The following is a 13326-nucleotide window of genomic DNA, read 5'->3' as shown; positions in this document are numbered from 1 at the left end:
AACAAAGCAGGAAAGAATGTCCAATGGAAAAAGGTTAGTCTCTTCAACAAATGGTGTTGGTAAAATTGGACAGCCACATGCAAAAGAATGAAACTGGACCATTCTCTAACACCATACACAAAGATAAACTCAAAATGGATGAAAGACCTCAATGTGAGACAGGAATCCATCAAAATCCTAGAACAGAACACAGGCAGCAACCTCTAAGACCTTGGCTGTAGCAACTTCTTGCTAGATATGTCTCCAAAGGCAAGGAAAACAAAGGCAAAAATGAACTATGGGGCCTTCATCAAGATAAAAAGCTTTTGCAAAGCAAAGGAACAGTCAACAAAACCAAAAGACAACTGACAGAATGGGAGAAGATATTTGCAAATGACATATCAGATAAAGGGTTAGTATCCAAAATCTATAAAGAACTTATCAAACTCAATACCCAAAAAACAAATAATCCAGTCAAGAAATGGGCAGAAGAGGCACCTGGGTGGCTCAGTCGGTTAAGTGTCTGCCTTCGGCTCAGGTTGTGATCCCAGGGTCCTGGGATTGAGTCCCACATTGGGCTCCCTGCTCAGCGGGGAGCCTGCTTCTCCTTCTGCTCATTGCTTCCTCTGCTTGGGCGTTCTCTCTCTGTGTCTTAAATTAATAAAATCTTAAAAAAAAAAAACAGGTAGAAGACATGAACAGACACTTCTCCAAAGAAGACATACAAATGGCCAACAGACACATGAAAAAATGCTCCACATCATTTGTCATCAGGAAAATACAAATCAAAACCACATGAGATACCATCTCACATTGGTCAGAATGGCTAAAATTAACAAGACAGGAAACAACAAATGGTGAGGATGTGCAAGCTGGTGCAGTGGCTCTGGAAAACAGTATGGAGGTTCCTCAAAAAGTTAAAAATAGAGCTACCCTATGACCATGCAATTGCACTACTAGGTACTTACACCAAAGGTACAAATGTAGTGATCTGAAGGGGCACCTGCACCCAAATGTTTATGGCAGCAATGTCCACCATACCCAAACTATGGAAATAGCTGAAATGTCCATCGACAGATGAATGGATAAAGATGTGGTATTACACACACACACACAATGGAATATTACTCAGCCATAAAAAAAAAAAAAGAATGACATGGATGAAACTAGAGGATATTATGCTAAGTGAAAAAAGTCAATCAGAGAAAGACAATTATATGATTTCACTCATATTTGGAATTTAAGAAACAAAACAGAGGAGCATAGAGGAAGGGAGGGAAAAATAAAACAAGATGAAATCAGAGAGGGAGACAAACCATGAGACTCTTAACCATATGAAACAACTGAGGGTTGCTGGAGTTGAGGGAGGTGGGGGGGATGTGGTCGCTAGATGATGGGCATTAAGGAGGGCACGTGATGTAATGAATACTGGGTGTTATACACCACTGATTAATCACTGAACTCTACCTCTGAAACTAATAATACACTACATGTTAATTAGTTGAATGTAAATAAAATAAAATATTTTAAAAAGGTACAAAGGTACAGTTATAAATAAGTACTAGGGATGACTAGTAGCTAACCCTGCTGTATGATACGTAGCAAAGTTGTTAAGGGAGTAAATTGTAAAGGTTCTCATTACCAAGTTGTTTTTTGTTTTTTGTTTTTTTTTAATATCTATATGAGAAGATGGATGTTAAATAAACCTCTTGTGGGGATCATTTCAAATAAATGCAAGTCGAACCATCATGCTGTACACCTGAAACTTACACAATTATTTCTCAATAAAACTGGAAAAAAATTGTCACAGATTTTAATGCTCCAGCAATTAGTACAACTTAGGGTTGAAGCATCCAATGTCAAGGTAAAGATTAAATCACCAGGCCTAAAACTTCCTTCCCATAGGTTTAAACAAAATACATGTTTCTTCATTATTGTTGCCATCTACAGGTTTTCTGGTTAATGAAACACATTACGGGGTGGGGAGCAGGCTGTGTGTGTGTGTGTCTTACAGTCTTAGAAACAATGTGAAAATCCAAGAAGAGAATAGTTTAAAAAATAATTTCCCTCCTTGCCTTGCCCCCTTCACCTCACTCTCTTTCCTTCTCTGGCTTTCTTGTTATGTGGGGGAGCAGCTAATGCTGATTTGAGCTCTGTTATTAGCATTCTTACAACTTCCCCAGTTTCGTCCTGAAGGAGACCCTGGATGAGCCTCAGGCCCCAAGTGCCAGGACCTTGCACTTCAGGCACCTCTGCCTTTCTGCATCTAGAACCCGTGCCATGTTCTTCATTTCTCTTTGCTAACGAGGGCATGATCGCACTCTTCTGGAATGCTACCCATGAGGCTCAGGCTTTTCCCGTACTGTCAACCTCCTTTACACCTCAGATGGACACGTGTGTTCTCCATTTCTCTCTGATGTTTTTTTCCATCAGCCAGTCTCTGCCTGCAAGTGTTTCAGCCAGGCACAGCTACAGGGGAGACGAAGCAAGATGTGGACACCCACCCAGTTGGAGGTGCTCTGCATTCAGACAAAGGGGCTGCTGCCCACGAACAGGAGCTTATTTTGTTCTCACCATCCTTGCTGACTGTGCATGCAAGGTACATGAATGACAGAGGCAAGGCAAAGGCAGCAAAGCAGTTTTAGCCTGTCAGGTCCACTAGACATGTCCCCCTGCACAGAATGTGTGTAGTAGGACGACACTGTGAAGAACACAGCTTTTCTCTGCGACACAGCACCGTATCGTACAGCGGCTCACCAGTGTGTGACGTGCCAGGTTTTAGTTTGGTCATTTTCTTGGGACTCAGTGAAGCCAACCTTTGTCCTTTGGTGAAACCTGATAATCCTTAACCAGGGATATACTGAACTTCTCAGTGCTACAATTTTCCATAAATGCCAGCTTCTGATCGCTTCAGAGGTTTCCAGTGATTGGCCTCAAGTAAATGGAAGATCCCAATCTGAGCCAGCTCCAAATATGCCGCAGGTACAGGCTCCACATAGTGGCAACGGGAAAACGCAAACTCCTTTTTTGCCAGGGAGGCAATGGAGAATTTCCCGAGATCAAATCCTCTTTGGATATATGAAATATTAAATGTGCAGCTATATGAAGACTAGATCTAATTACCAAAGTTTTGATTATTTGCTCTCCAGTATGGATTTAGGGTTTGAAAATAGCTACTAACTGCTTTGCCAAGGTGAATCTGGATAGCCGGAAGACGCCACCATTGACTAGCCCTGGGCAAACCTTCCTATGTCGCAGGCTGAGGGAAATGAAGCTGGAACATGAGAAATGAGGCAATATCTCCGTTCTACAGCCATACCTGAAATCACAGGATAGCTGCTTTCTCCCCCACTACTAAAGAGAAAAGGATGAAAATAGTAGACTGTAAACAAATTAAAGAAAAATTGTAAGGTTAAAAGCCAAAAGAAGATGGAAGGCACCAGCAGAAGAGAGGCAAAGAATGTTAATAAATTGGCTTCAGCTCCAAAAATATAAAGAATTTCAAAAGACCCAAAGCTGGGACTTACTTTTATTTCATGCCTGGCATAAGAGGATAAATCAAATAGACTGGAAGTTGGGATCTGATTCCAGACCCAGCTCTCCTGTGCCTTTCTTCAACGAAAAATATTGGTTTCAGTTCTAAAATGATCCACTAAAGGCAAAATTCTATATAAATTCTCTGCAAGCCTGGGGTATATGACTCAAAACTCCTATTAATCTAAAATGCTTCTAAAATAATGCAGTTACTAAATGGTCTAGATTCCTCAACAAAAGTTGCATTAGATTTTGTGGACAAAAGTGTCTGATGATATTTCCAACTTTTCAGGGAAACCACTGAGACTTGCCCCTTATTTCTGAACCAAAAGAAGTAATAATATGAATTACGACCCATCACATCCTGCATCCTCTTTAATAGGAGAACTAGAGGGGAGGGAGGTGGGAGGATGGGTTAGCCTGGTGATGGGTATTAAAAAGGGCACGTTCTGCATGAAGCACTGGGTGTTATGCACAAACAATGAATCATAGAACACTACATCAAAAACTAATGATGTAATGTATGGTGATTAACATAACAATAAGAAATTAAAAAAATAAAAAACAGAAAATAAATAAATAAAAATAAAAACATTGATGAACCCCCCCACCCACCCCAAAAAAGTTTCCAGTTGGTGGAGTACCATGGTAACCAAGCCCTGCAATTCTATCTCCAGAGGTAGCTGAAGGGCAGGCAAAGCCATCCGTATTTGAGGACTTAACAGACCCCGTGTTTAGCACCCTTAGCGTAAAGGGAACGAAAGCAGCCACTGTTCTTAGATAAGTAAAGCAATGGTGACAATTAAGTCACCATATTAAGTGTCCAAAGAAAATACTGACTCAGATTCATTAAAACACAAATTAAGTAAAATGTGCTTCAATCATTACAGAATCTTAAATCTAGTACTTAGAGGTTCATAAAAGGTAATTATAACTGAAATATTTGTGTATATAGAGAAAACGCTGTATGTTCTAGTTTTCAGGCGCTAAAACATCTAATTGGTAAAAGGGAAGATACAGATTTGCCATATTTCATATGTCATATGCTTAGAATAACATTTACGGAGTTACCAAAATAGAGTGAAAGGCTTTCGGCCACGTATTTGATTAAAAAGTCAGGGAACTGCGAGTTTACCACCCCACTCTTTCTGAAGCTGGGTCGTGTGGACCTGCCCCCTAGAGGCAGAGAGGGAGAACTGGTCTGTACCACACAGAGAAGCAGGCAAGCTTGTGTTCACACTCTGTTTCCTTTCTCACAAGTTTTCTAACTTCTAAATTGATCAAAATTCAAAACAAAACAAAACAAAAATGCTGGACAGAGGGAGGGAGAGGGAATGAAAGAAGAAAGGTTCTATGCAATCTGTACTTTCAGGAAGAATGAGAATATACTTTGGCAGCATGTGGAACATCTTTTAACTGTCCTGAGGCTTCTGCCCTCATAGACCATGTTGTCCCAGAGAAAACTCAATGTGAAAAGTGTTCTTTCGTATTACTCTTTGTGAGCACCCGATCTGTGAACAGAAACTACATGCTCTGAGAATGACTCCGGCTGCCTGTTGTCCGATCAAGTCATCAGAATAAAGAACAGGCTAAACATTATACTCTGCCCTGAAGGTTTCCAAAATCAAGATGCATTCTTCCTACTAAGATCATGCTTATGAAAATAGCCAGATAATTGCCACAAGATAATTATGATCTGTAATTATTATTGTTGGTGATTGTCAATGATGCACAGGGAAGAATACAGCTTGATTTTCAAAGCCTAACCCTTAAGAAGCAAGACAATCAAAAACTTGTTTTGACTAGTTAAAATGAACCAATGTGACACAGAAGTCACAAAAGAAAAATCTCACAGAGGGGAAAAATATATCCAATTGGCCTGAATCAGCTTTTCTCAAATATAAGTTACAAGCTCAAACTGCAGGATCTTTCAAGAATCAGAAGGCTAGGCCAAAATTCATGGCTGAAGATGGGTTCTGGAAAGGAGTGGGACCCTAGGCCATTCAAGTCTCTATGGGAGAATGAAATCTGGAGTCTGCTGTACCTTCAGGTACATGGGACAGCATCTTATGGAATCCCATTTAATGTTAACTTGATACCACATGACATACTGATGGACAACAGAGACTAGACAAATGTCCTATTTGCAAGAGTGAATAATTAAAAGTACCCACCTTTAGTTCTATAGATTTCTGACTCAGGTTGTTCACTTCCAAGGCAGCAGAGAGGCTCATACTCTCCTATTTCAATGCCCCCGTGCTAATTCAGCTCTAGGCCAATATGATTTGATGCTGATTTTAGTCTATTGCACGGATAGTCAATTGTGTAGTTAGCATTTAATACGGAAAATACTTCAAACCAACTTTGGTAACATTTAACCTGTTTTAATTTAGGCCTTATAGGCCCAATTTTGGAAAATTTCAAATAAATGAAGATACCCATTTCAAAAAATGAATTGTAGCCAACAGAAGACATATGTGTCTACATTACCATGAAAAAAGTATTTTTCAGAAACATATCTCAGGGCGCCTGGATGGCGTAGTCGGTTGAGCGCCCAACTCTTGGTTTCGGCTCAGGTCATGATCTCAGTGTCCTGAGATCAAGCCCTGAGTCAGGCTCCGCATTCAGTGGGGAGTCTCCTTGAGATTCTCTCTCCCTCTCTCTCTGCCCCTCCTTCCTGCCCTCTCTCTTTCTCTCAAATAAATAAATCTTAAAAGAGAAATGTAGGGCGCCTGGGTGGCTCAGTTGGTTAAGCAACTGTCTTCGGCTCAGGTCATGATCCTGGAGTCCGGGGATCGAATCCTGCATCGGGCTCCCTGCTCAGCAAGGAGCCTGCTTCTCCCTCTGACCCTCCCCCCTTCATGTACTCTCTCTCATTCTCGCTCTCTCAAATAAATAAATAAAATCTTTAAAAAAAAAAGAGAGAGAAATGTATATGTCACAAATACAATTTACAAAAATGGTATCTCAAAAATATCAGGAAAGATGCACTCGCTTTTCCTGCCTCATTTGTTAAAACCACCTTCTGTCCATTTCATTACCATCACCATATTCCACCACACACAGGCCTTGTTTAAAATGTTTAAAAGAAATCCTGAGACTTGACCTGAACCCAGTGGAAAGAACACAGGGTAAAGCTAGATATGGTTTTCGCCCAACACATCTTCTGCCCAAACTATTAAGATCTTTCAAATTCCGAATTACCGTCTAAGATCACTAAAGTAGGACAATCAATAGCTCCACTTCACCCCGGGGCATGAGGACTACAGTGGTGTCTTTCATTTGTAAATAAATGGGGGTATATTTTGTAACAAAAAAAATAGAAGATTACATTTGAAGGCAACAGCATTTGATAAGATACACATACTCCTGATGCCAAATAATGACAAAACACTCACCTCTTCAGAGAACATTTTACTAGAGAATTTCAAAGCACTCATCAGCATCTCACTTTCTGTAACTGGATAAACACAATAACAAAACTGGATGGCAACAAAACTCAAATGGTGGATAGTCAGAAAAAGTAAATTTTAGTTTCAGGATTATTAGTGATGTCTAAGAAACCAAATTTTATCCCTACTGGAAAATATGCCCTGTGTAATATGAAAAGTAAATTGTTTTAGAAGAGTTTCATGTAAGATGTTAAAACACAGGCATAGTCTCAAGTACTCAAAAAAAAAAAAAAAAAAGAAACAAGAAATTTGTTAATATCTTAGCATTTAATAATCTGCAAAAATGTGATTTAATAAGCAAACTAAAACATGGAAACAGTGTTTAGATTTGAAATGCACTGTCAATCTGAAATTATGTGTTCAGTTGTGTGTCTGGAGACCAAACCATTCTGCCTGATCAAGAGTGTGTGTGGCAGGGCCACAGTGGGCCCCGTCACTGCTCTGCCCTGCCCTCCCCCAAAAACGGCAGAGATTCCAATCACAGCATATTAACTTACCAAGTGTTCCAATGTAATGATTAGATGTATCAAATGCAAACATTTTTTCCTTTAAATTATTCCCCAAATTTGGCCAAACTAAATATTTAATACAAAAATCCTGCCCAACAGCAGTGATCCCCACAGGATTGCTTCTGAAGTCCCTCTGACATTCTCTTGCCTTATCACATCGCTCAAAACAATGATAGGTCTAGAAAGAGGCCATCCTGTCTTCTGAATATCAAGTCAAGAGTCAGAACTGAAGTAAAAGCAATTAGAGCAAAATAGACACATACATCTTCAAACATACTCACACAATCATGGCAACTCTCATATCTGACAATGGCTGAATTTTATTCCAAGCAGATAATTTAATGATAGCTTTGCTATTAAAAAAAAATTCAAGTAAAATGCTCAAGCATATTTCAATATAAGGGAAAAGCTCTATTTCAGTCTAAGGGAAAAGCAGCTACATTTAAAAATTCACTGCACAATGAAATCAGCATTAACTCTGAAACAGACACTGAGAGTGTTGGCCTGTGGAGACAAACCTGCCACGTGGTGGGGGGGTGGGGGGGTCAGCTCTGGAACAACCTGATGGCACTTTCCATCTTCCCACACCTGTATCTGCTCAAGAACCACAAACTTGAGTCATGGCTTAAGAATATTTGATTTCAACAATAAACTTAAGGTATCACATTATTTTCACTTTTCCTCTGAAAAACAGTTGAAGAGAACACAAATGATTCAAAGTAGAGATTTATGTTTTAGGTGAAAAAGTACCATAGCCATATATATTTGCTTTAAAAAAAACTGACAAGCTTCAGGTAAAAATCATTTCTCAAGGGTCAATTTTTCATTTACATGTAACCAATACATCTTATTTACATATACAGGACTCCATTTTTATTCAAGTTCCTTCATATAAAATGTGTATTTTAACTGGTATATAACTGTTATATACTGTTTTTACAGAACCACTAAGTATCCTCTTATTCACTGGCAGTTTTGACGGTAATATTGGTTTCCACATTAAGAGATGTATATAGTTAAAAGCTCAATGAATAACATCAAGATGAAAACCCAGTGTTAACACCCTGTCTAGGGCCACATCAGTTATCCAAGGAGTCAACTGCTTCATCTGCATAAATTATAGCTGCAACAAAACACAAAGCAAGTATGATTCTGAAGACCCCGAAAAAAGAGCTCTGACTTGAGAGACACTAACCACTGCTTCATGCTGCTATTCATGTTCAATTCTTATACTGGGTTCATTTTTTCTTTTCAAAAGACACTGATTTTTCTAGTAATATATAACTTTAAAAAGGTATCTTAGGTCTTTAACCCTCAGAGAACTGGTATATTTAGGCAACTAACCAAAAAAATAATCAGGATCATGTATCTTTGTCCATAGTTTCCAAAGGGTTAAAGTGCAGAAATTGTCTATCACCTGTTACAGAAGGCACCCTATTCCACTTTTTTCTTAAAAGAAACTTTTTCTTTGGTTTCTTGTAATTTTTCAGTGAGTCTATCCTTTGTTTCTTCCATTTTCTCTGTGAGAAGCTCCTTGGTCTCTTCCATCCTGTCTTGTAGATACTCCTTAACAGGAGGCGGTGTCGACATGTAGCCCCGGTTACGCAAGTACTTCACAGTGAAGGAGGTTCCTCCCAAAGTCACAGTATATCGGGCAGGTGTTGCAATCTGAGGAGAAAAGCAAACACAGGCAGTATCATGACTATCACCTTAAGCAAAAACAATCTGAAATTAAAATTTTTAGTAATAACCCAACAGTATAAATTACTTTATTGCTTCACACTGACCCATGGATTACAGAATATTCGCAGTAGAAGCGCTGGAGCCTGTAACCACGTGCTAGGGAACCTGCAGACAGGCACCCTGGGAGATGAGAAAGATGGCTCAGGACCAACAAACACGCACATGCTTCTATTCCCTAAAACCCTGCTAACCTGTGGACACTGTGTATCTAGAACTAAACCAGAACCAAACTACTTCAAATGGTGAGAGGTAAACACGGGCCAAGTGTTTATTCTTTACTGAATTTAGTTTAGTTTCACTTCCAAATCCCTTTGACTTTTCCAGGCCTTATGCTACCTTCTTGTTACAATCCACCCTGGGTCTGGAATCCCAACTGGGAACTTCCATGAGGCCAAAAAAACCCAGGCAGGCATGCACAGGCTTATCTTTGACCAGAGATTTAAGGACCAAAGCTGAATACTAGACGAACTGGTCAAAGAGCCACACAAAAGCGGTACCATCTCCATCACATCCTGATAGCTTCTGTGTTAAAATTCAGTACCAAAACTCTTTCAAAGAGCCGCCTATGCTCTCCATCTCCAACTTCCCTCTTCATTTGCTCTTGAATTTACTCTAAACCTTCACCCCCACCTCTCATCATAGTCACTGAAGAGGCTTGTGAACCATCAGAACTATGGAGGCAGCTTCCCCCTCTACTCCTTGGAGCATGTCCTGCCCTGGCTGCCACGCCCCCACTTCCCTGGTTTCCTTCCACTTTGGAGGCTGCCCCTTTACAGTCCTTCCTGCCCATTCTTCTTCCTGTTGTCTACCTCTGAACACTGTGGGGCAGCATTCAGTCCCTGCACGCCTTCTCCACCTACCTCCTTTCCTTGGTGGTCTTATCCAATTTCAAGTCCGTAGTGCCATCTGTACATTAATGATTCTTAGATTTCCAGACTGAGCCTTTTCCCTAAATTCCAGTATATACAACCTCTGACTTATTTCCACCTGCATGTCTAATAGGATCTCAAAATGTCATTTGTTCAAAACTGATCTCATGATGTTCAATGGTCCCACCCCAAACCTGCTTCTCTCAAAGCTGTCTGCATCTCAGGAAATGGCAATGCTATTCTTTTATTTATTTATTAGAGCATGAAGGGAGAGGGAGAGAGAGAATCCCAAGCAGACTCCCTGCTGAAGGGGGAGCTCCACGTGGGGCCTGATCTCATGAGCCTGAGATCATGACCTGAGCTGCAATTAGGAGTCAGACACTTAATGGACTGAGCCACCAGGGTGCAGAGCCTGATGTGGGGCTTGATCTCATGAGCCGAGATCATGACCTGAGCTGAAACCGAGAGTTGGAGGCTCAACCGACTAAGCTACCCAGGTGCCTCGCAAATCTTTAAGTTGCTTAAGCCAAAAAGCTACACGATAGCTTCAACTCCTTTCTCTTGCATAATTTACGTTCAACCCATTAAGAAATTCCATCAGCTCCATCTTCAAAACACATCCAGAATCACCTACATCTTATGGGCTCTCCTGCTACCACCTGAGTCCTGGCCACTACCAGCTCTTACCCATACCATTGCAATAACCCCTCCTGCTAGGTCTCTGGGCTTCTTACCTTACCCAGCTATATGTAATAGACTGTTCTCAACAGAGCAGCCAAAATGATTTTGTTAAAACACAAGTCAGATACTCAAAACCACCCAGTGGCTTTCTATCTCCTCTGAGTAAAAGCCGAAGTGCTCATAATGGCCCATAAGGCCACCCTGATCTGGCCACTCTGTTGCCTCTCTGCAGTTCACTCATCCCAACCACAATGGCATCCTCCCTGTTCCCTCCAATACTCCAGGTATCCTGTAGCCTCAGGACCTTGCACTTGCATTTCCCCTCCTTGAATGCTCTTCTCCCATACAACTGCCTATTAACTCCCTCACCTTTTGGCAACCCTCCCTCTAAAAAAAAACAAAACAAAACCGAATACTAAAAAAAGCACTCCAACACAAACACATCCTCCCTTGCTGGTTTGTTCTTTCTTCTTAGCACTTAACATCATCTAAATGCCACAGTGTGTGTGTGTGTTTGTTTTAACTTTACGTTCTTTACCTAAATGGCTCCCACCACTAGAATGTAAGTTCCACGAGGGCATGTATTTTGTACCATTTTATTTAATTACAGTATTCCCAGTACCTAGAATGGCACTTGACACAGAGTAGGAGCTCAACAAATTTTTGTCAATTCAAACGAAGGTTCACTTCCAGGACAGTGCTAGGGGGCTGAGGAGTGTGTCCTACTCTGTGTCACAAGGTCACACTCAGGTGGTTTTTCTCTTGGCCACACCTCTTTTTTGAGGCTTTGCCATATTGAAGCAACAAATCTCAATGTTTGTCGCTCCACCTGAGAAACTATGGGTTACAGAAAATACCCAGGAGAATCCCTGCACATTCCCCACCTCATAGAGGAACAGTGAGCGGGAAGGAACACTGCTGACACTGACCTACCTATGTGTACAGGTTCATGTTTCAATTCCCACCCAACAAACATGCACTGAGCACTGATGTGCCTACAAAGCACAATACCAGGCATAGTGAAAACACAGAGAAAGAAGACATGACTTTGAATTCCTGAACACTTAAAATCAAATGAAGAAACCAAATATTAAAAAAACAAAAAAGGGGCGCCTGGGTGGTTTAGTCATTAAGCGTCTGCCTTCAGCTCAGGTCATGATCCCAGGGTCCTGGGATCGAGCCCCGCATCGGGCTCCCTGCTCGGCGGGAAGCCTGCTTCTCCCTCTCCCACTCCCCCTGCTTGTGTTCCCTCTCTCGCTGTGTCTCTGTCAAATAAATAAATAAAATCTTTAAAAAAACAAACAAACAAACCAAAAACAAAAAAGCCCCACAAAACTAACACCAGACCATGACATGAACTATAAGAGCTACATACACGTTATGGGAGCATAGGATAAGGAGCAATTATAATTAGGGAAATGGTTTAAATCATCATGATACTTTGACTTATTAAGGTAAATTACACCCACTATAACTAGAAACTTGGTAATTTATGAGTTTATTAAGTTTTAATGTTTAAAAACTCAGCAATTAAGCTTTAGCCCTCTAGTCAAAATCATAATAAAAAAGGAAATCTCCCAAGAATTCAGAGGATTTTAATGAGGATGACAGAATAAAACGTCAGCTGTACTACTATAAAACCATACTTCTAAGTATTTTTATTACAACAGAAGCAAAATAAAATCTAGTTTCCAAACGTTTCCTACCTGTTTTCTTTCTTAGGATGAAGATATATAGAACTTCATAATTATTTGTCAACTGAGAAAAATAAGATTAATATGGCTAAATTCCACAATTTAGAGTCTCCTCTTCCAAAAGAAAGACCCATAGACATAGAAACTCAGCTTATAAAGATGTCGGTGTCTCAACTCCAGAGAACAGCTACAGATGACAAACTTCTAAAATGAAACGTATGTAACAGCTACTAAGTCTAAGGTTTATCCCATGAAACAATGTGAACTAAACTTTACTATTTTACTTATCAAGTAGATGAAATATTATAAACAGTAAACAGTAAAATAAAATATAACAAGTCAGGTGGCACATGGATCTCTGAAAAAGGAAAATTAATATACCATAAGTGGGAGAAATGTCAAAAAGATGACTTCCGGAAATTCGGAAAGTCTCACATTTGTCTGATCACAGCAGGTTAGGAATGATCTACCTATTTTCAAGTCACTTCTTCCTAAACCATCATTTTATTTATACTTAAAAGTTAAACTTAAAAAAATATAAACTTTAGCCATTAGACTATGGTATTGTATATGGTATTTTAAGTTACAAAAAATAACTACTGGGAACTAACATGGAGTTTTATGAGGAACTGAGCAGGTTATTGGTTAAGTGTGAAGAGCAACTCATTTATAACAGTACTTACCTTAAACAAGGCATATGCTGTTAGTGCATTTCCACTTTGGGAATTTTTCAGAATGTTTACTATGCTGTCCGGTAACCCAATGAGTTCTAGAAAAGGAATAACATTCACGCCTCTAGGAAAGAAACAAAATGATTTATATATATATGTCACTCCTCTAAGGAACAAAGTAACATATATATACA

The 13326-nt window shown here is 39.9% G+C and overlaps 1 protein-coding gene across 4 annotated transcripts in view; it reads right to left on the bottom strand.

The window, feature by feature from the left end:
• Positions 1 to 6914: 6914 nt before the first annotated feature.
• FAM210A (family with sequence similarity 210 member A) overlaps positions 6915 to 13326 on the bottom strand; it is a 39835-nt gene continuing 33423 nt past the window's right edge. For all 4 annotated transcript variants that reach the window (XM_054510368.2, XM_064577938.1, XM_045887047.3 and 1 more), the window contains 2 exons: positions 13145 to 13256; positions 6915 to 9142 (listed from right to left, as the gene is read on the bottom strand). In XM_054510368.2, the coding sequence (XP_054366343.1) occupies positions 8909 to 9142; positions 13145 to 13256 (346 nt within the window). In that variant the 3' untranslated portion in view covers positions 6915 to 8908. The remainder of the gene's footprint in view (positions 9143 to 13144; positions 13257 to 13326) is intronic.

This window comes from Mirounga angustirostris, unplaced genomic scaffold, assembly GCF_029215605.1.
Source record: "Mirounga angustirostris isolate CCGP_5_RB_7025 unplaced genomic scaffold, mMirAng1.0.hap1 SCAF_14, whole genome shotgun sequence".
Lineage (NCBI taxonomy): Eukaryota > Metazoa > Chordata > Mammalia > Carnivora > Phocidae > Mirounga > Mirounga angustirostris.
The sequence above is the reverse complement of the archived record's forward strand: the minus strand, read 5'-3'. Positions and strand labels throughout refer to the sequence as shown.